At 52.4% G+C, this 21,800-nt stretch overlaps 3 protein-coding genes across 16 annotated transcripts in view; 2 read left to right on the top strand and 1 right to left on the bottom strand.

The window, feature by feature from the left end:
- Positions 1 to 101: 101 nt before the first annotated feature.
- On the bottom strand, positions 102 to 9,252 carry TAF6 (TATA-box binding protein associated factor 6). Of its 3 annotated transcripts, none has more exons than XM_007111870.3 (15): positions 9,206 to 9,252; positions 5,135 to 5,350; positions 4,956 to 5,042; positions 4,676 to 4,829; positions 4,417 to 4,473; positions 4,214 to 4,333; positions 3,835 to 3,980; positions 3,660 to 3,737; positions 3,447 to 3,548; positions 3,159 to 3,341; positions 2,701 to 2,775; positions 2,430 to 2,555; positions 1,667 to 1,840; positions 1,172 to 1,369; positions 102 to 1,025 (listed from the first exon to the last, which is right to left on the bottom strand). In XM_007111870.3, exons 2-15 carry the CDS (start codon positions 5,288 to 5,290, stop codon positions 645 to 647), a joined length of 2,037 nt encoding a protein of 678 aa, XP_007111932.1. In that variant the 5' UTR covers positions 5,291 to 5,350; positions 9,206 to 9,252; the 3' UTR covers positions 102 to 644. The 3 variants fall into 3 exon arrangements, with proteins under 3 accessions (XP_007111932.1, XP_028355107.1, XP_054946421.1); XM_028499306.2 differs by lacking the exon at positions 9,206 to 9,252 and adding an exon at positions 9,100 to 9,185; XM_055090446.1 differs by lacking the exon at positions 9,206 to 9,252 and adding an exon at positions 8,761 to 9,043.
- Positions 9,253 to 9,516: 264 nt separating this feature from the next.
- CNPY4 (canopy FGF signaling regulator 4) lies at positions 9,517 to 14,046 on the top strand. Of its 2 annotated transcripts, XM_007111871.4 has the most exons (6): positions 9,519 to 9,739; positions 11,872 to 11,998; positions 12,097 to 12,193; positions 12,434 to 12,556; positions 13,060 to 13,177; positions 13,270 to 14,046. In XM_007111871.4, the coding sequence occupies exons 1-6, from the start codon at positions 9,637 to 9,639 to the stop codon at positions 13,410 to 13,412; spliced, it is 711 nt and encodes a 236-aa protein (XP_007111933.2). In that variant the 5' UTR covers positions 9,519 to 9,636; the 3' UTR covers positions 13,413 to 14,046. The 2 variants fall into 2 exon arrangements, with proteins under 2 accessions (XP_007111934.2, XP_007111933.2); XM_007111872.4 differs by lacking the exon at positions 12,434 to 12,556 and having other exon boundaries at positions 9,517 to 9,739.
- A 102-nt stretch (positions 14,047 to 14,148) lies between these two features.
- The window catches only part of MBLAC1 (metallo-beta-lactamase domain containing 1), an 82,685-nt gene continuing 75,033 nt past the window's right edge, over positions 14,149 to 21,800 (top strand). For 10 of the 11 annotated variants that reach the window (XM_055089992.1, XM_028498702.2, XM_024123636.3 and 7 more), the window contains exon 1: positions 14,149 to 16,121. In XM_055089992.1, the coding sequence (XP_054945967.1) occupies positions 14,688 to 15,503 (816 nt within the window). In that variant the 5' untranslated portion in view covers positions 14,149 to 14,687 and the 3' untranslated portion in view covers positions 15,504 to 16,121. Of the gene's footprint in view, positions 16,122 to 17,973; positions 18,435 to 21,800 lie in introns of those variants that run through there. The other variant, XM_028498703.2, reaches the window with a different exon arrangement.

Raw genomic sequence — 21,800 nt, 5'->3', positions numbered from 1 at the left:
TCCTTCCACCCAGAGAGAGACAGAGAGACAGAGAGACAGAGAGAGAGAGAGAGAGTGTGTGTGTGTGTGTGTGTGTGTGTGTGTGTGTGTGTGCATCCAGGTTCGCTTCCTCAGGCTGGCATTCAGACCATGCGGCAACGCCAACCCCCACAAGTGGGTGCGACACCTAAGCCACAGCGACGCCTACGTCATTCGGATCTGAGGCTCCCAAACGAGGACACGGGTGGCAGAGGAGGTGATCTGTGCATCAGAAGGACGATGTTTCCTCTCCCAGCAGCCTGGCCTGTGGCTGTGGCTCTGGCTGGAAGAGTCCTGAGTCCTAGAGAGCAGGGGGGCTCTACGGGTTCGACCGCCCGTCCCGTGGGATCTGACCCAGGAAGGACTGAGGTGGATCACAATTTAAAAATCAAACTTTTATTCTGAGGAACTGACTGTACAATACACTGAAAGAGAAAGTCACGTGGGGGAAGCTGACTGCTGTTTCCTTCCACCCAGAGAGAGAGAGAGAGAGAGTGTGTGTGTGTGTGTGTGTGTGTGTGTGTGTGTTTGTGTGTGCATGAGAGAGAGAGAGAGGGACAGGGAGAGGGAGAGGGAGGGAGAGAGAGAATACATGGGAGAGAAGAAGGTCAGCTGACGTGTGAGCATCAAGGCGCAGGCGGAGGGGAGCCAGATCCGGGGGGCTGTGAGCCATTAGCCTTCGGAGTCCCTGGAGCGGGAGGGGGGCTCTCCCCAGCTTCCGGTTTCCCCCCACACAGGGCGCTGACCCCAAGCGGGGAGGGGGCTGAGGTCGGGGGAGGGGCTGGAGAAGGATGGGAGGTGGGGCCTCCTTTGCCCTCCCCTGTAGGGGGAAGAGAGACCACGATGTACTTCTGGACACTGCCGGGACCAGAGGGGGCAGTGCTGGGGGGCGCGCTTGTGGCGGTGGAGACCAGCTTGACGATGGGCTGCACGCTGGGGACGGTGGTGGTGACAGGAGAGGTAGTGGTGGAGCCTGAGCCAGGGGCCGAGGTGCTGAGGGACAGGACCTGGGCGGGAAGAAGGGCCGTGCCGCTTGCCTCGCACTCTTCCCACACCCGAGGCCGGGGGATACTTCTTCCCTTGCTCCAACCAAATAATCAGTGACGTGGTGACACGCTCCCCACCATCCCTGGTCCCACGCGGCTCCACACACCTGTTGCGTGGATGAGGCGCTGGAGGAGGACGACATGACGATGAACTTGGTTGGGGGAGGGGAAGGCTGAGGCGGGGCAGCGGCTCGAGCAGACACCAGTGTCTGGACAGGCAGCGCAATGGAGCCAGGGACCTTCAGCAAGCCAGGGGTCCGAGGGCCAGGCTGGGGGGCCTGTGAGAGGGTCAGCGTGGGCCGGGGCTGTAGGAAGAAGCAGCAGGAAGAAAATGTCACCATCTACGAAAAATACCAACTATGAGAAGAAGGGCGCCTCTTGCTCCTCAGTGGGTCTCACGGGGTTTGGGACATCATCACAAAGGGGGCGTAGACACCCCCACAGATGGCTGACTCGGGGGGCCCTGTGTTTTACCGAAGTCAGTGTGTGTGCCCGAGTACGTGGTGTGTGCCTGAGTCCCGCCTGGATGGGAACCACCGCCGTGTTTTTCTTCGTTTCACCTTACCACCTGCTCACCTGTCCTCCCCGGACCCTGTACTGACCTGAGTGATGGTCAGAGTGGTCCTGTTGACCTGCTGAGCCTGCAGAGCAGCCTGGGCCCGGGCCTTGACAACGTGGGAGCAGAGGAGGGGCCCGAGGGACCCAAATTCTGCCCGATAGGCATCCTGATTGTCAGGCGGTGGGCGCAGCTTTGCCAGAACAGGGGCACAGTGTTTCTGCAGAGAGAAGGCAAAGAGCAGCCAGGTAGAGGGAGGGCAGTGACTCTGAGAATCATGACGGGGGACGGGGTGAGAAAGGAGGTCACCCACTATCTCAGTGTGTTCCTGCTGGAAGCCAGGCTGTGCTGGGTTATCAGTGTGCAAGGAATGCTGTGGTTATTCTTCAGAGAGAACTTGGGCACCGGCTGGTGGGAGTGGAGAACTCGCTGAGTAATTACGCTGGTGATATCTAAGGGCCAGCCGGTCCACAGGGCGTGTGCCTTGCACAGAATGGGCCAGAGTGATGCAGAAGCATCAGGGGCAGTGCAGGCTTGAAGTCACAGGCTGAGACTTAAGACTCTTATTTCTTCCTTAACCCCTTAGTGCCTCAGTTTTTCCAGCTGCGAAACAATATGGGACTCGGGGGTGCGCCCTGAACGTAAGAGGCGAAGATGGGATAGATGAAATGGAAGATGCTGTATGTTTGCTAAACATTGTCCGCGTGTGTGTGTGTGTGTGTGTGTGTGTGTGTGTGTGTGTGTGGTGGGGGGTGGAGAGGGGGATCAGCGGGAAGAAGTGGGAGAGGGCGGGGGTGGGGCTTTGTCACCAGGAGGAGGCTCTGCACGTGGTCAGCCCCTATGCGGTCGATGTTGCTCAGCACCGGGCCATCCAGGACCCCGCGGATCCGCTCCCCCTCCTGCTGTAGCCGTGGCAGAATCAGAGTCTTAATCACCTGTTGGAAGAGAAGGGGAGAAGCGGGGGCCCTGGGGTCACCACAGGGTCTCCCGGGTCAGGGGGCTGTTGCCCACTCTGACCTCACGATCCCTCCCCTCCCCCAGGGCTCCCCCCGCTCCCCCCCCCCCCCGCTGGGGCCTAACATCATGTCCCAGCTCTGCCAGGCCTGCGATGGAGCCGTAGCGCGTTGTCCACGGGGTCTTCTCGTCCACCCAGCTCTGTAAGGGGATGGAAAATAAACCCAAATAAAGGGGTGTGAAAAGCTAACTACTAAGGACCGAAGTCTCTCATACACACGTTTTCCTTGTAAACCGTTAAGACATGCCAGCTCCTTCCCAGCCACCCTCTCCTCCCCAAGGTAGCCACTATTCTGACCTCTACCACCAGAGATTAGTTTTCCTGGTTTTTGAACTTTTAAGTAAATGGAATCACACAATCAGGAAAAAAAAAAAAAGACGCTACAGATGCAGCTCAAGTCCCAGTCGCCACCCCCTGCCCTCTCGCCCCTGGTTTTCAGCATCATTTCCTGTAGCCACAGTGGTTTGAGTGAAGCTCTCATCGTTCCGGTGACAACCCCGGGCCGTGATGGGAAGCGGCTCACCTTGGTGAAGGTCTTGGTGATTCGGGACTGGATGTTGTTAGTGGTTGTGCTGAAATGCTTGCAGATCTGGGCCACCAGGCGGGCGGCAAAGTCCCGGAGCGCCCAGTGATTGTCCACATCTGGCCGCAGGCACAGCTGCCTGCTCACGATGCAGGTGACCACGGCCGGGATCAGCTCATGCACCTGCGGGCGGAGCCTCGAGTCAGCGGGTCTGAGAGACGGTCTCCTGGGGGTGGCGGCGGGGTCCCCAGAGCCTGCGACGAGAGGTGGCCGGGCAGGTCCACTCACGTATTTCTCCAGATACAGAGTAGGGTTGTCCATCAGCGCCTTCACCATGCGCATCAGGTAGATGAGCAGGGCCAGGTTGTTCTGCACCACGTTCACGCGCACCTGGTTGCGGGGAGAGAAGCGATGGGGCAGCGGGACCCTTCCGGTGAGCTTCCTCTCCCTCCTCCTCACCCCGGAACCTCGTCCTAGGTCCCCCCTCCCGCGTCCTCTCACCCCCTCTGAGATGAAGGTGCTGAAACGAGGCAGCATCTGGTAGAGCCCCGGATCCGTGGCGATGCTCTGCAGAGCCTCCTGCGGGGGGGAGGGAGCGAGTGAAGAGGGGCGGACACTGCGGGGGGGCGGGGGGGCCTCCAGGGGGTAAGGCCAGGACGGGGTGGCGGGGCCTCACCGCTCTCTTGGCCTCGCACGAGCCCACACAGGCTTCTGTGATCTCCTTGTAGTACAGCTGCTGCTCCACAGACAACTCGTGGAGGCTTCGGGGCTTCAGTCGCAGAGGGCCCCCCTCCAGCAGGGGTGGCGCCTTCTTCTCTTTCCCTGTGTGAAGGGGGAAGACAGGTTCAGAAAAGAAAGCTCCAGAGGAGGCCTCAGCACCAGACAAACCTCAACCCTCCCCTCCACCTCCCCCCCCAGGGAGACCCGGCTTCCCTTGGGCTTCTTGATCCTCTCTGGGGCTCCTGGCCTGAGGTCTCGCCCTCTGCCCTGACCTCACCCGCTTCACAAATGACCATGTGGCTTTGGGGCAGGAGGCCTGGCCCAGCAGTACTGACCTTTGCCGTCAGCTGCAGCGGCCCCCTGACCTTTGCCTTTCAAGGGGCCGTCTTCCTCCTGGCCCGGCTTGGCTGACTTCAGGGGTTCTGTGGCCTCAGCCTTCTGCTGCTCTTTGGGAGCTGGTGGTGGGAAAGCAGGGAGGGAGATGTAAAGGGAGGAGGAGGGAGAGGGGTGGGTGCCGGACGCTGGGCACGGAGGTTACCTGGGGGTGGGTTCTCCGGAATAGCTGGCTGGCAGCCTTCAATGCTCAGCCAGTGAGCTGTAAGGAAGGAAGGTGTCAGGGTGAACTGCTGAGCGCAGACATCAGGAAGTCACTCCGCACTAAGGGATGCGTGCTTTCCTTCCTGTTCCTCACCAGGGATCTCACACCGAGGGCTCCTTCACCGTGTGCTTCCTCACACCCATACGCGTTGCTCCTTCCCCTCCTCCCCATCCCCTGCTCTCCCGCCCCCTTCCCCGACCTTTGAGGCAGACATCCAGGGGCACTCGGGGCAGAGGGGTATTGATGATGTCGCTCAGATCAACCTCCTTCTCCTCGTAGAAGTAAAGCTCCCGGCCGCCACCAGAGGCGAAACGGAAAGGAATGAACTCCTGAGCGTGGAAGCCATACAGTGGCTACAACAGGACGGAGAGAGACACTGGGATGAGAAGGGAGCCCAAGCAGGCAGGTCTGGCTGAGGCAAATGTACCGTACGGGAGGTCTCAGTACCCTGCCCCCTCAGTCCCGTGCGTTCCCATCACCTCGACGTTCTTTAGCTTCAGTGCATAGTCAATGTCGCTGGTGGTGAGCTTCTGCCGCTTCCCCATGTGCATGAACTTCAAGGCATCCTAGGGACGGGAGGACAGACGTCACTCAGAGGCCCTGGGGAAGAAGGCGGCCTGGGCAGCATCCTCCATACAGCGCGGTGAGGCCAGGGTACCTGTGCAATCTCCTTGATGCGGTAGCTGACCTCATCTGTCAGCAGCTGGCAGGTCTCCTCCTGAATCTGAGCGATGCCCATGGACTCGGCCACCACCTTCATGGACTCCGAGGGCAGCACGGTGTTGCTCAGTTTCAGCTTCTTCTCCTCAGCCATTCTGGAGCCCCTCCTCCCCTCCCCTGAAGGAAGATGCCCCAGGGCGGAGAGATGGAGACCCTGGCAGGGGGGTGAGAGGACACGTGAGAGTGACATCCCAAGAAGAGGGGCTGTCCGTTCAGGAGGGGCCGCAACAAAGGGAGGACAGTGGAGATGTGAGGGGGGAAGGGGCTCGGGGGGTGCCCTTTGTCCATCCCCACGCGAGCAGCACCGGCTGAACAGGAGGAGGTAGCACTTGGACCCAATTCAACACAATTTATCGAGCTGATTCTATGCCAGGCACAGTACAAGTGAGGTGTAGTGGAATGATCTCAGCTCTCAGTTTAAATCCCAGCCCCAGCACTACCGAGCTATGTTATCTGGGCAAGCTACTTAAATTCTCCCAGCTTTGGGTTTCTTCTCTGTAAAACGTGGAAAGCATCTTTTTCCCCTAAGGTTGTTAATGTGCCTGCTTTCATGTGTCTTGCTCCGCCGTGCATCATTATTCACACTTGACAAAACTACAACATTGGTTAAAAACTCTCCCTGTCTGAGCCGATGTGCCCTTACAATTGAACGTGATGAGAAAATGCACAACCATCCTGACCAATGTGCACTTTTTTCACGGCCACGAACTTCAAACGGGCCCTTAATGCTGCCTGATGGTCCTACATTTCAGTGAACCCAGGTTCCTTCTGTCTCATCTGACACCTCTTCTCCTCCCTGATTTCTGGCCATCAGAAGAGACCTCCTGAGGCTCCCACCACCACATCCACCCACTGAGCAGCACTGGCGCCCACATGCTCTGCCTTGCCTTTCACTGTAGAGATTCTAGTCATGCCCCTCCCCAACTCAAGCATCCCTCCAGCATTCCCCCCCTCCCTGTATCATCATCAATTCCTCGACCTACCAGATCACTCCCATTAGCCCTACAAAATGCAGTTATTTCTCCCATCTTCAAAAATCAAAACAGTGGTCTACCCATACTACGGAATATTTTTCAGCCTTAAAAAGGAAGGAGATTCTGACACACGCCACAACACAAATAAACCTTGAGAACATTGTGCTAAGTGAAATAAGCCAGTCACAAAAGGATAAATAATGTATGGTTCCAATTATATGAGGTTCTTCGAGTAGTCAAATTCATAGAGACAGAAAGCAGAGTGGTGGGTGCCAGAAGCTGGGAAGGGGAGAAGAGGGAGTTATTGTTTAATAGGTACAGTTTCTGTTTTACAACATGAAAAGCATTCTGGAGATAGATGGTGGTGATGGGTGTGAATGTACTTAATGCCCCTAACGTGTACACTTAAAAATGGTTAAGGGCTTCCCTGGTGGCGCAGTGGTTGAGAGTCCGCCTGCCGACGCAGGGGACGCGGGTTCGTGCCCCGGTCCGGGAGGATCCCACATGCCGCGGAGCGGCTGGGCCCGTGAGCCATGGCCGCTCAGCCTGCGCGTCCGGAGCCTGTGCTCTGCAACGGGAGAGGCCACAACAGTGAGAGGCCCGCGTACCGAAAAAAAAAAAAAAAAAATCTTGGACTTCCCTGGTGGCACAGTGGTTAAGAATCCACCTGCCAATGCAGGGGACACGGGTTCGAGCCCTGGTCTGGGAAGATCCCACAGGCCGCAAAGCAACTAAGCCAGTGCGCCACAACTACTGAGTCTGCGCTCTAGGGCCCGCGAGCCACAACAACTGAGCGCGCGTGCCACAACTACTGAAGCCCGCGTGTAGAGCCAGTGCTCCACAACAAGAGAAGCCACCGCAATGAGAAGCCCGCGCACCGCAATGGAGACCCAACGCAGCCAAAAATAAATAAATAAATAATTTTAGAAAGAAAAAAACTATCTTTTCTTCATCCCACTTTCTCTACTAGCGATACTCTGGGGGTTTTTTGGCTCCTCTTTGCAACAAAACTCCCTGAAAGAGCTGTCTTATCTCTAATTCCTCTTGAACCTACTCTACTCAGGCTTTTGACTCCATTAGGTGCCTGAAACCACTTATCAAGGTCATTGTGACTCTACATTGTCAAATCCAAAGTCCCATCTCCTTCCCCATCTTCCTCGACCTCTCAGCAGCACAGGGCATAGCTGCCTACTACCTTCTGGAGACACTGTCTTGACACCACTGCTACCCCACCTTCTCTTGGTTTTCCTCCTCCTTCACTGGCCACTTTCTCTACGTTTCCTCTGCTGGTTCTTCCTCTTCTCCTCGTCTGCTTGATGTTGCAGTGCCCTGGGCTTGGTCCTTGTACAGCTATGAGCTATACTTATTCCCTTGGTGACCTCAACCATTCTCACAGCTTTCAGTATCGCTTATAGGCTGATGATGGCAAATTTATATCCCCAGCCCAGAGCTTTCTTCCTAACTCCAGACCTGTATATCAAACTGGCTACTTAGAATCCCTTCTAAACTGAACTCCTGATGACCCCCACCCCACCAGCTCCAGCCTCGGCTTTTCTCACCTTCAGAGCAACGCCATTCATCCAGGCGCTCATTCATTATGTGAGCCCTCACAGAAAATCCACCAGGTGATCCAACCTGATCCTCCACTCCCACTGTGTGACCAGCTCCCCAGCATCTACCCCCTGGGGAACTTCAATAGCCTCCTGATAAGGTCTTCCTGCTTCCATCCTTGCTCCCTACATCTATTCCCAACATAGCAACCAGAGCGATTCTGTCAAAAAATAAACCACATTGGGTCCTTTCTCTACTCAAAACCCTGTACTGGCTCCCAATGTGCCACAGAGTAAATTCGAAATCCTTATTATGGGCTACAAGCTCCTTCGTGATTTACTCTCTCCCCATCACATCTCTGACCTCCTTTCCTTCCTTCTTCCACGTTGATCCAGCCCCACTGTCCTCCTGGCTGTTCAAACCTTTGCTCTATTCCCTCTGCCTGGAATGCTCTTCCCCAGATGTTCCCTGGCTGCCTATTCCCATCACCCTGTTTAATACTGCACCCCACACCCACTCTGCTTTTTTTTAAAAAAATTCCCATGGAATTTAACATCTGCTGATACATATTGTATTATTTCTTATTGTTTATCACCACCACATCTCCCCTTACTGCACTGTGTGGACAGGGATCTTTGTTACGTTCACTGATGTATTCTGAGACCCCGGACTGGTGCCTGAGACACACTAGATACTCAATAAATATCTGTTGAATAACTGAATGAACTGTAAGGCTTAGGAATTAGGTGCTCACTAAACCCGCAAGTACCACTGTTATCAAATGAACAAGATATAAGCCCAAGCTTGGAATCTACTTTGTGTCCAAAAGGAAAGTGGCTCGCTTCAAGCTGGCATTAGGAAGACTAACGTCAAAAGTGTTTTGGACTGACTGCGAGGTGTACGTGGAGGGCGGGTGTGGGCCTGATGGAGGGGCGGGAAGATGGGGGCGAAATACAAGTTAGTTCTTCTCAAACCATCCCAGGTCTCCTCCCCCGCTTTTGTAAGTCTTATCTGCAGGGAACACATTTATTCAACATACTGTGTGCCTGGAGCTGGGTATGCAGGAGGCGGTCACGTCCCAGTTCCCTGGCGAACTCCTACTAATCCTTCAATACCCCGCGGTACCCTCTGCCAGTAAAGGCTCAAATAACACGCCACGGCCTCAGGAAACCTCAGGTCAGTGGAGTCGGCAGGAAGGCTTCCCAGAAGATTAACTTGACCTAGATCCGCGTAGCAGTTTCCCCAGCAGGGAAGCAGGTCTAAGGTCCCCAGGCAATGGGTACAGCGAAAAAGAAGGCGTAGAGAGCCCACCTCATCCCCCCAACATCCCTCCAATGCAAACACACAGAGTCCCCACGCGCACGGACACACAACCAACCGTCCTCCTCCGGGTCCCCACACGGGCCCTTCAAAGGGTCTAATCCCGGGTACCACTCAGACCCGCCCCCGCCAGTCGAGCGCCCAGCGCAGGAAGAGCCTCTCACCACCGCCAAAGCGCCGCTCACCCGGCGCTCGGCTCCATGTTGGCCCCGCCCCCTCCAGGAGCAGGTCCTGGCAGAGACTGAGAGCTGGTAACTGCCCCTTCCACAAGCCGGAATAAGCCCAGTAGGCTCACGGCCTGAAATTATATAAAAATGCTGTCTCTGTGCCTACGTGTAAGGAGCACACCCTCTTGCTGTAATTACTTCAGTTTATTCCTTCACTAGCCGGCAGCCAGGACCTTTGGGAGGCGCCACAAAACCTGGCGGGGAAGCCCGCAGCGCCGCGAAGCCCCGCCCTCTTCGAGCCGGCACTGCGCTTGCGCTTCCCATGCCAGGCTGAGTTGCCGCCGACAGCCTTGGGATTTAAAGGGCCCGCTGCCTGCCCGAAGTTGGTTTGAAGGCAGGAGGTGGTTGGCTGTGGACGGCACTTGGTCATGGGACCTGTGCGATTGGGAACGTTGCTTTTCATTTTGACTGTGTCTGGGACGCCGAAGGAGGAGGACGATGACACAGAACGCTTGCCCAGCAAATGCGAAGGTATCTAAAGGGAGTAGCCCCTACTCGCATCCCTCGGCCCCACCTCCGTCTGGGCCAGACCAAATGGACCGTGATGGGTGGGTCACCTGACCTCCTGATGGAGCCTGGTGGAATTCGAATGGGGTCAACGGAGGGAACGCATAGCGCTACCCCAAAACTATGGCACTACAATTCCCATGAGACATCCAGAGGGAGCCCGCTTTTTCTTGCTGGTTTGGGCCCCCCAATGGTTTGTGGGAATTGTAGTGCAGAGACTATCGGCCCAGGACCGACCACTTTACTGAGGTGTGTGTGTGTGTGTCTCATTACCTGTGGACATCCCAGGACCGACCACTTTACTGAGGTGTGTGTGTGTGTGTCTCATTACCTGTGGACATCCCAGGACCGACCACTTTACTGAGGGAGGTGTGTGTGTGTGTGTGTGTGTGTGTGTGTGTGTGTATGTGTGTCTCATTACCTGTGGACATCCCAGGACCGACCACTTTACTGAGGGAGGGGTGTGTGTGTGTGTGTGTGCGCGTCTCATTACCTGTAGACATCCTCTGCCCCCCTTGTAGTGCAGAGACTATCAGCCCAGGACCGACCACTTTACTGAGGGTGTGTGTGGGGGGGGTGTGTGTGTGTCTCATTACCTGTGGACATCCTCTGCTCCACCCCGGCGGAGACGCTCCCAGATTATAGGCCCCACGCCTCCTGAGGGGTTTGGGAGTGAGTACGTCAGCCTCTGAAGCTCATAAAAGAAAGAGGAGGCCATACAACTGGGAGAGGTTCCCCATAATCGTGAGGTTTTGCAGAGGGTGTGCACCGTATGGACTTTACAGTGAGCAGCGTCTTCTGTGGCTGTATCACCGATGGGGCCCAGCTGGGAGGGGGCACTTCAGAGTGCCCTGGTCCCCTGGTTTGTTGCCTCCCTGGCTTTAATTTCTTCCTGGATTCTTTTCCCCTTCGCCTCACTCCACGCTGCATTTCAGTAGCAATGTTCCTCCTGACTTGGTCCTCATCTCTCCTCTCCTTTCATTTGTGTCCCTACTCTTAACCCCCTACACCTGTCAGTTTTGTTTAAACACAGACTCAGTTGTGTATGTCCTTGCTTTAACACCTCTTCAGGCCTCCTGCTGTGATTAGACTACAGCCAATGTTTTTGGCATAGCCTCCAAGTGTTTGTGGTCTGGCCTCCATCTTTCTTACATTTCCATACCCCACCTCCCATCCCCAAAGTGCCCATGCTTCAGCCATATTGAACCTCTCAGCGGTCACTGAGCCTGCCTCATCCTCTCACACCTCTCTGCCTTTGCACATTGTTTTTTTCCTTTGCCTGGAATGATCCTTGCCCTTCTGTATTTGGTTCTTCAAGACCCAGTTTAAACGTCACCTCCTGTGGAAGCCTCCTTCCGTATCTGTCACCTCCCACTGCATTGGAGGGAAGGAGAGTACCTGTGTCTCCCTGTGTATCCTTAGCATAGTGCCATAGGCACATTTGGGACACTTTTGCTCCTTGCCCCTGTGTTTAGTTTGCTTGGCACTTCTGTATAGGCCTGTCCTTTTCTTGGGACCCACTGGTGCTGGGAAGACAGTGGTGGAAGAGACACAATGCTCATCCTTGAGGAAATCGTAGGCTAGTAGGAAGTCCATGAATGACCATTGAATGAATTTTGCATTTCCTAGTGAGATTAAGTCTCTTGGTAGAGTCCATTACACAATATTGTCATCATCTTTTTAATCTATCCCCAGAGACATTGGAAATGTCCTGTGGATGGATCATAGGTCTTATTGCTCTCTGTACTGCTATTGTGCATCCAGAAGGGGCTCAATAAATAACTGCAGAAAACAGCAAACACTTAGGCAGTGCTCACCACGTGCCAGGCACTATTCTTGGGGCTTTACATAGATTGATTGATTTAATCCTCACCACACCCCTGTGAGAGAGGTACTATTATTATCTTCATTTTAGAGGTGAAGAAACCAAGGCACAGCAGGATTGTCACCCAGCTACTAAGTGGCTGAGTCAGGATTCCAGCCTTGCCAGGCTGGCTCCAGAGCCTGCACCCATAACCATTGTGCTCTGCTGCCTTTGCTTATCTGCCGAATGAGTTGCTGGTATGTTTGTCTTTCACGTCCCCTTGGACATCTAGTATGTAAACTGCTGAGCCTGGAGCTACAGGAAGAGCTGAGTCGCACTGGCCGATCTCGAGAGGTGCTGGAGCTGGGGCAGGTGCTGGACACAGGCAAGAGGAAGAGACACATCCCTTACAGTGTTTCGTGAGTTCTTCTTGGTGTTCTTCCACCTTCCAATCCCCGAAGGAGCCCTGGGAGCGCCCACAGCATCCAGGGAGTCTTTGTTTCCCCTCTTCCCACAGAGAGACAAGGCTGGAAGAGGCCTTGGAGAATTTATGTGAGCGGATCCTGGACTACAGTGTTCATGCCGAGCGCAAGGGCTCACTGAGATATGCCAAGGTCAGACTCTTCTCCAGGGCAGGATCCCATCTCTCAGAAACTACAACCTGTACCCCCTGAGGTCCTCACGATGTCTGCCCAGCTCCCCCCAGCTCTGGAGTGTCCCCTCCCCATCGTAGACTCCCTCATCTCATCTCTATGGAACTCACCGGGGTCTCCAGTAGTTGACAAAGCTGATATGGCAAAAAGGGGAGGAGGCAGGGCAGTGGCCTGGGCTGATCTCAAATTCCCATCTCTCAGGGGCAGAGTCAGACCATGGCAACGCTGAAAGGCCTGGTGCAGAAGGGGGTGAAGGTGGATCTGGGGATCCCTTTGGAGCTGTGGGATGAGCCCAGCGTGGAGGTCACGTTCCTCAAGAAGCAGGTAGGATAGGATACTGCACTGCCCAGGAAGGTGAGAAGGTAACCTGAGAGGGGAGCTAGATCCTAAGGGGGTCCATCTTTGAGCAGAGCAGGGACTCTGCCATTGACTGAAGTGGGCCCAGGAGCATATCAAGAAGTAATAATAGAGGCTAATGATACATACTGCCACTTACTGAGCACCTACTGTGTGCCCGATTTGGGGCCACATACTTTCCAGCTGCTGCCTCATTTTACCCTCACAACAACCTGATGTAGTAGGTACTATTACCACTTCCCGTTTTACAGGCAAGGAACTGAGACTCGGAGTATAATAACTTACTTGGCAGAGTAGGTGCTGGTAAATGTCTGTTGAATGAATGAGGATCACACATCTAATAAGCCAAGTTTAACCTCCTGGTTCCCTGCCTTTCGAAGTGGGGTGGGGAGACAGGGAGTGAAGAGCAGAGAGGAGGGTCTGCAGAGGCCAGCAGAGCAGAGACCCTTCTGACCTTTCCACCTGACCAGTGTGAGACGATGCTGGAGGAGTTTGAAGACGTCGTGGGAGACTGGTATTTCCACCATCAGGAGCAGCCCCTACAGCATTTTCTCTGTGCAGGTCATGTGCTCCGAGCTACTGAAACTGGTAAGCCTGGGGGCTGGCCCCTTTCTTGCCAGGCCACAACCTTCCCTCTCCCGAGGACCAATATCTAAATTGTTTTCTCTAACCCAACCTAGCATGTCTACAGGAAACTTGGACTGGAAAGGAGAAGATCACAGATGGGCAAGAGAAGACACAAGAGGAGGAGGGGCAAGATCAGGAGGAGGAGGAGGTGACTAACACACCAGGCCACCCCAAGCACGACCCAGAGGAACTCTGACCTTTGCCTTTGAGCCCCCAGGAGGGACAGGGGTCTTGGAGAAGAACCCTCTGAAGTCTGAGCGCTCCCTGCCCCACAGCTTTCATAGTGTGTGTATGTGTGAGTGATCCCACCCTAGAGCTTGTAGCTCTTCTCTCCCTTGTAGTCTCAGGCAGGATCCTGGTGGTGCAGCATGGCATGGCTATGGGGAGAAAGGTGGGAGCAGTAGGTGGAAGCCCGGCGCCGACAGATGAGTCCTCTACCTGCCATTTATCCCCTTGTCAGGTGTGTGTGGTGACAGTATTGAGATATTTAAATATGTCCACTACTCCCCACCGGACCCAGAGGTCAACATGGCTTAGAAGCAGTGGACCTTGGCAGTCACTTTGCCCCTCGAGGGTCTGTTTTTAGACTCTTATAACAAAGAAGCAGAACGGACATTCTCTACGACCTATACACGCTGCCGGCGTCTAGGAGGCTACATGCCAACAGTCTGTGAACGGGAAGGGGACACTGGATGGGGAAGGGGTAATACTGATAAGTTAGGTGGGGTGGACACTTGCTCTACTTCATATTAATTTCACTGCGGGCCCACCACGTAATATCAAAGGTGCCAAATTTTCTATAACGCTAGTAAACTTTTTTTAAAATATCAGCTGGGCCCCAAATTTCAAACAACTGCCGTGCACACATCTTAGCTGGCCGGTACGGCAGCGCCCAGTGAATAGGGCCGTTGGTCGCCGTCCTGTTAAAAGCTAACGGTGCTTTGTAGTTTTGCAGCCCAAGGAGGGTGGCACGGATCAGCGCGCTGAGACGGGTTTCAGGCTTGGGACTGCGCAGCCGCGGTCCGCGCATGCCTGAAAACGCGCCGGAATTAAGTTACGTGCGCGGCGACGCCTGGGCCGCCATACTTGGGTTACGGGATCTCGCAGAGGACAAACTCCCACGCTCTTTTGCGGTGTCTCTTCCTTCCTCAGAGTGAGGCAAGATCTAAGAGGCGCTAAAGCTAGGTCCAAGGTAGAGAGCGGCTCCGGTTAGAATGAAGAAAATAACAAGGTTATCTCCGGAGGGTGGCGGTTGAGGAGCTCACACGCGAGCGGGGTGGTGGCCGAAGACGCTGAGGGACGGGTGCGTTCTCGCCGAAGTTCAGCTGGGCGATGCCAACTTAAGGGTGTAAGAGGGGTGGCAAGGAACTGAGATTCACTCCGCGGAGGCTGGGCGAGTGTGGAAACCCGAAGGGAGCGGACAGTCGCCGAAGGCCCCCACTTCCTTTCCCCAGCCAGTCCCTCTCCGGCCATGAGCGGTCTGGTGCGCACCGAGCCGCTGCGCGGGGAGCCTCCTCTGCGGGTGCCCGGCGACGCCTTTTCTGTGGTGGTTCTGCTGCAGGGCTACGCGGAGCCCGAGGGGGTCGGCGACGCCGTGCGCGCCGACGGCTCCGTGACCCTTCTTCTGCCCCAGGCATGGGGCCCGGCCTCCGGCCGCCGAGAGCCCCCGCCCGAGGGCTACGAGGCGAAGACCGCCCTGGAGGAGGCGGCGCGTGGCCCCATCCTCGTGGACACCGCGGGGCCCTGGGCTCGAGAGGCGCTCCTGGGGGCCCTGGCGGGGCAGGGCGTGGCCCCGGGAGATGTGACTCTGGTGGTGGGGACCCACGGACACTCGGACCACATCGGGAACCTGGGGCTGTTTCCCGCGGCGGCCCTGCTGGTCTCGCACGACTTTTGCCTCCCCGGGGGCCGCTACCTCCCCCACGGGCTGGCTGAGGAGCAGCCTCTGCGGTTGGGGCCGGGACTCGAGGTGTGGGCCACGCCCGGCCATGGTGGCCAGCGGGACGTGAGCGTGGTGGTGGCTGGCACGGCCCTGGGTACCGTCATGATAGTGGGCGATGTGTTTGAACGTGATGGGGACGAGGACTCGTGGCAGGCCCTGAGCGAAGACCCGGTGTCCCAGGAGCACAGCCGGAAGAGGGTCCTAGGCACTGCCGACGTGGTCGTGCCTGGTCACGGAGCCCCCTTTAGGGTGATCAGGGAAGCCTCGGCGCCAGAGACAGAGGGTCTGGGGAACAGCCGGCCAGATCTCGTGATCGGAGACAAGGAGCCCACGGTGCACCGATAAACCCCAGCCTTGACTGGATTCCTTTCAGGGACCCCAGCCCCCCACCCCCAGACAAGGAACTGACGTCCAGGACACGAGAGGATGTGTCAGAGAGGAGTCATGGGTTGTCACTTCCAGCCCTTCCAGGAGGCCAGTTTTCCAGCGAGGACAGAGTACTTTTGCCACAGCTGTCACCAGTATCACTAGGACCAAGGACTGGCTCAGCTGTGTGCCACCTCGCGGGCTTCATTAGTAAAATGGGAGAATGTTCTTGGGAGAGTCTTCCAAAATAAAAGTAGAAACTGCATTGAAAATCATACTGCCCTTCAACTATTCTCCAATAAAAAAGAAAAAAATCATACTGCCCTAAATGTAAATGTGAAGCGTTCATAGTGATAATCATGCAGATATAATCCAGCAAGTGCAACAAGGGGACACTTTGGTGATACATCGCCTGTTTCTCAGAGGAGGCAGCTTGCTGAGAGAAGGTGCAGGGCAGACAGGTATCATTCTAGTCATCTGACTTTAAGTTATTAATTCGTTCAATGAATGCTGCTTAACACACCTGCAATGTCTCAAGCACGGCTCGAGGTCACGGGGATACAGCAGTGAGCAAGCCAGACAAACTCAAGGAGACAGGTAAATAATAATAGTAGTAAACCAAATAATTATGGGTTCTGGTTACTGATATGCAGAAAAAGCAGGGTGAGAAGGGTATAGAGTACTGGGGTGGGAGAGTGGGTCAGGAGAAGCCTCCGAGGTGATGTTTGATGAGAGAACTGAATGAGAAAAAGCTGGCCACATGGAGGCCTGGGAGAGGGGCATTCCAGGCACTGGAACAGCAGGTATAAAGGCCCCGAGGCAGGCTTGACCTACTTGAGCAGCAAGACGACCTTGGGGTTGGGTTGCAGAGCGCTGGGGAAGAGTGGCAATAAATGAGCCTACAGAGTTAGGCAGCGCCATCTTGCAGGGCCTTGGTAACCGTGGTGAGGGGTTTGGATTTGTCCTGAGATAGAAGGCTTTGGCTTTATACTGATACAAAAGACCAGGCCGTTGACCTGGTCTCATTTATGTTTTAAAATCACCACTCTTGTTCTGAGTGGAGAAGGGGTTGGAGTGGGACGAATGGGCTGGACTAGATCGAAAGCCATTGCAGTCTTCCAGGTGAGAGAGCTTGATGGCACCTGCCCTTATCCCAGAAGTCCTGTTGTGGCTGTGATCCTCTTCACAACTGGGTCCCCGAGCCTGGGCCCTCCGTTCACACAGCCCCAGGATGGACAGAAGCACTCAGGTTGGGGAGAGGAAAGAAAGGAGGAAGTCCACCTTGTGGACGATGAGCCTCTCCGGGTGGATGCTGTCATGCAGGGCCAGGCTGGAGGTCATTTCCCAGGCGTCCGTGAAGGCCACATGGTCAGCAAAGGCAGCTCAGAGGAGCCGGTTCACCTGGAGGGTGAACCAGTTGCTGCTGTACATGGACTTGTAGCCGGTATTGGCCAGTTCGATGACCACCAGAGTTCAGGGCTCCCAGGCCAGCAGTGCAGCCACGGCTGCCCAGATCCCTGCCAGTCGTTGCACAAAGATGGACAGAAGAAAGGTGGTGAAGTGGGTGCCCAGGCACCACCACGGTGTGGGGGCCCCCAGCCAGGGCCCCCCACTTCATGGGCCACCAGTTGTAATGAGGCCACTGGTGTGTGGAGGGCGCGCAGGGGCCAGCTGTGCGTGCCAGTGCCGCACTATGCCCCGAGCAGTGTCCACGGCCATCAGAGAACCCAACTGATACGTGGTGTGTAGATCCACTGGCTTTAGGGCTGCACGGAGGACGAGAGAGGAGGGGACGGGTTATTTAGAGCTGTACACTCTCAAGTTATACAGATAAAAGTTCCAGTCTCGACTTACTTTCTAGAACATGGGTATCCTGCCCCTGACGGAGGGCTGGTCACCCAGAGCAACACATCCCTTTGGCCACACTGATTGTCTCCAGGATGGATGGGTCACCTATGCTAGTCCAGTCTTAGTAATCTTAGGGGTTTTGCTGGAGCTAAGGGAAAAAGTCTCGTTCTTTCCTGCAAGACTGACATGGGAGGATGGGTCATCTTGCCCCCTTGTTGGAAGAGCCCGCTGCTGCTGGGGCCACCAAAGAGGTACTGAGAATGAGAGAATGAAGCTGAACGGTAGGGGGCAGAGGTGGGCAGTGAAGAGAAACAGATCAGATGACAGGTGTGAGCACGCGAAGCCAGATCCGCTGCTAACTTATGAGTCACCTGGGCTAATCAACTTCTTTCGTGCCTAAGCTGTTCTGTGTTTTCAGCTGTTTACAAGATGAGTTGTGAATGGATACAAACACTGATGGAAATGATCCCTTAGAGACAGGGAGTGAGGACAGCAGCGTGGGGAGAGGGCTGACAACAGAGGGAAAAAGTGCTTAAGATATTAGGAGGTTGGATCCAGAGTGATTGTTTCTTTCAAACTTCTTTTTTGTGAAAACTCTTAGGAAAACTGGACCTATATGATCAGCTTCCTCTACTCACAAGTCATTGGCAGACATTGGCTGCAGAATAACCCAGGCTTTCTTGCCCAGTTCTCTCCAAGAACAGCTCTCTGCTCCAGTTTGGCTGACTGCCTACTGCCTTTCAGACACCCACACCCTCCTTTCCTGCGGGCCTTTGAGCCCGCTCCCCCTCCACTCCCCATCCTCTTGCTTTTCTCCACCATCTCAAACACCCAGGCTCAGCTTTCTCACCTCCTACAGAAAACCTCCCCTGAATTTGCCAACCTTATTTAAAACTCTAGCTATGCCTTCTCTATATTGTTCACTTAGCATTAGGTGATACCTGGTGTTGGTCATTATTTCTGGAAATGTCCTCTCCCCACTGTGCCCCTTGAGAGCAGAAGCTGCAAGGCCACTTGAGGTCTAGGCCCAGAAATTGCACAATATCACTTACATCACATTCTGTTGACCAAAGCAGGCCAGCCCAGATTCAGGGATGAGGAAGTAGCCTCTCCATCTTGATAGAAGGAGCTGCAAAGAATTTGTGGCCGTTTTTTTCTGTTGCAACGTACTACCACAATGGGTTAGTGCACGAATTGGTGATGCTAAAAGTTCCCCTTCTTTTTTGGGGGGTGGGGTGGTTATCCTAGGTTCTATTTTTATTTTTTGATTTTTAAAATTGAAGTATAGTTGATTTATAATATTATATTAGTTTCAGGTATACAACATAGTGATTTTTATAGACTGTACTCCATTTAAAGTTATTACAAGTGGCTGTATTTCTCTGTGCTGTACAATACATCCTTGTTGCTTATTTATTTTATACATAGCAGTTTGGATCTCTTAATCCTATACCCCTATTTTGCCCCTTCCCCCTTCCCTTCCCTCACTGCTAACCACTACTTTGTTCTCTATATCTGTGAGTCTGTTTCTGTTTTGTTATATACATTCCTTTTCTTTTCCCCCCTTTGGCTGCGCTACATGTCTTGTGGGATCTTAGTTCCCCGACCAGGGATCAAACCCAGGCCCCGACAGTGAAATTGCCAAGTCCTAACCACTGGACTGCCAGGGAATTCCTGTGTTTTGTTATACATTCTTTTTGTTGTTGTTGTTGTTATATACATTCTTAAATGCAATCTTTTATACCTTCTCCCATTGCCCAAAGCACCTGTCAATCACATCACATCATTCCCTCTTCACTTCCGGAAGGGGGCAGCACTTACTTCACAGAGAAAGCAAAGACCATTGTCCCAGCTATCTCTGCTTCAAGCCTTACCAGAAAACTGCATCTGCACCCAGGCTTACCTCCAGAAGAGGGGTGGTTTACCCATTTATTGTGGGTAGCTGTAATTCATTCATTTTCACATGCGTAGTATTCAATTTTGTGAATTACCGTGTAGTGTTGGGAAAACTAGTTATCCACATGCAAAAGAATAAAATTAGACCCTTATGCCATACACAAAAATTAACTTAGAACAGATTGAAGACTTAAATGTAAGACCTGAAGCAGTAGACTCTTAGAGGAAAGCATACGGAAAAAGCTCTTTGACATTGGTCTTGGTTGTGATTTTTTTTGGATATGACACCAAAAGTAAAGGCAGCAAATGCAAAAACGAGTGGGACTATCTCAAACTAAAAAGCTTCTTCATAGCAAAGGAAACAAAATGAAAAGGTAACCTACAGAATGGGAGAAAATATTTGCAAACTGTATAATTGGTTAATGTCTAAAATATATAAGGAATTCATACAACTCAATTGCAAAGAAGCAACCCAATTTAAATATTGTCAAAGGACATGAATAGACATTTTTCCAAAGAAGACATACAAATGGCCAACAGGTATATGAAAATGTGCTCAGCATCACTAATCATCGGGGAAATGCAAATCTGAACCACAATGAGATACCACTTCACACCTGTTTAGGATGGCTGTTATCAAAAAGATAAGAGATAACAGGTGATGGCGAGATTGAGGAGAAAAGGGAACCTATGTGTACTGACTGTTAGTGGGAATGTAAATTGGTATAACCATTATAGAAAACAGTATGGAGTTTCCTCAAAAAATTAAAAATAGAATTAGCATGGTAATTACCATTACCATATGATCCCAATCCCACTTCTGGGTATCCAAATGAAATGAACTCAGTATGTTAAAGAGATATCTGTACTCCCATGTTCACTGTAGCATTATCCACAATAGCCAAGATATGGAAACAACATAAGTGTTCATTAATGGATGAATGGATAAAGAAAATGTGAGATGCACATATGTATACACACACACAGAGGAATATCATTCAGCCTTAAAAAAGAAAATCCTGCCATTTTTTGGCAGCATGGGTGAACCTGGAGGACATTTTCTAAGGGAAATAAGCCAGACACAGAAAGGCAAATACTGTATGATCTCATTTGTATGTGGAATCTAAAAAGTTGAACTCATAGAACCAGAGGATAAAATGGTTGCCAAGGGCTGGGGAGTGGGGGAAATGAGGAGATGGTGATCAAAGGGTACAATTATAAGTTCTGGGGATCTAATGTACAGCATGGTGATTATACTCAACACTGTATTGTATACCTGAAATTTGCTAAGTGAGTAGATCTTAGGTGTTCTTGCCACACACACAAGAAAAGGTAACTGTGTGAGGTGATGAATGTGTTAATTAGCTTGATCATGGTAATCATTTCACGATGTATACATATATTAAACCATCATGTTGTACACCTTAAAAAATCACACTATACAACCTAAATATATACAATTTTTGTTAGTTTTACCTCACTAAAGCTGGGGAAAAATAATTTTAAAAGCAGTTAATTTAATATTAGATATTGGAATGACAAATTCAAGTTAAAGCTGCTAACAAGAGCAAAAAACTAAAAGAAGAAATTGGAAAGATGGCCAAAAAGTAACAAATGGGAAAGCTGGTTTGAAGGCCACAGAGACTGTAAGGGACAGTTAATGGATCTAAATCATAAGCATGTTTGGCTCTGGGTTAGTTACCCCTATTAATAGCAACACCTTATGGTTAATTTAAATGTGACCCAAATAAGATCCCTTGCTCATTAATCTGGTATTGAATTTTCTATTAATTTGGTACTGAATTCAGAGGTTACCAAATAGGCATAGAAGAATCCCATCTCATAGTGGGCTTCTCCAAAGAAAATTTTTGCTTCTGCCAAAAATCTAGGCTAATAACTTCCTAGAGTGTGTTAAATTAACACAGGTTGAGATTTTTTCAGACCAATGGTTCTGTGAATTTGGACTGCACATCTACCTAAGGGCTGGCTTGTGGGTATAAATTCTCCAGAGAGAGTTTTCTCTTGTCTGTTCTGAACCAAGGTCCAAGACAGTCAAGTTCTTTGAAATCCTCTGCTTGAGTGTGGGGTGGTGGTCTCCAGGTCACACAATATGAGGGTGTAGAACTTTGAGACCCTGACTTTATGCCAAGCGGGCAATTTCCTATTAGACTCACCACATTGTCAAAGACTTTGGGGTCTGTATCATGCTCTTGGCTTCCTGAACACCAAATCTCAAGGTTCTTGAGCTTGGCAAATGCCCTCAAGGGGAAAGCAGTCTTTAGTGTATTACTCTCTGAGTTCCCAGTTTCATTTAGATTTTGCCCTCTGATAATTCCTTTAAAATTTGACAGATTATCAATGCATTTATTTATTTATTTATTTAAAGTAGATAGAATGTGGGGTTTTAAAAAAAAAATTTATTTATTTATTTATTTTTGGCTGCATTGGGTCTTCATTGCTGCACGCGGGCTTTCTCTAGTTGTGGCGAGTGGGGGCTACTCTTTTTTTTTTTTTTTTTTTTTTTTTTTGTGG

Source organism: Physeter macrocephalus, chromosome 14 (assembly GCF_002837175.3).
Source record: "Physeter macrocephalus isolate SW-GA chromosome 14, ASM283717v5, whole genome shotgun sequence".
Lineage (NCBI taxonomy): Eukaryota > Metazoa > Chordata > Mammalia > Artiodactyla > Physeteridae > Physeter > Physeter macrocephalus.
This window is presented reverse-complemented; position numbering and strand designations above follow the sequence as displayed.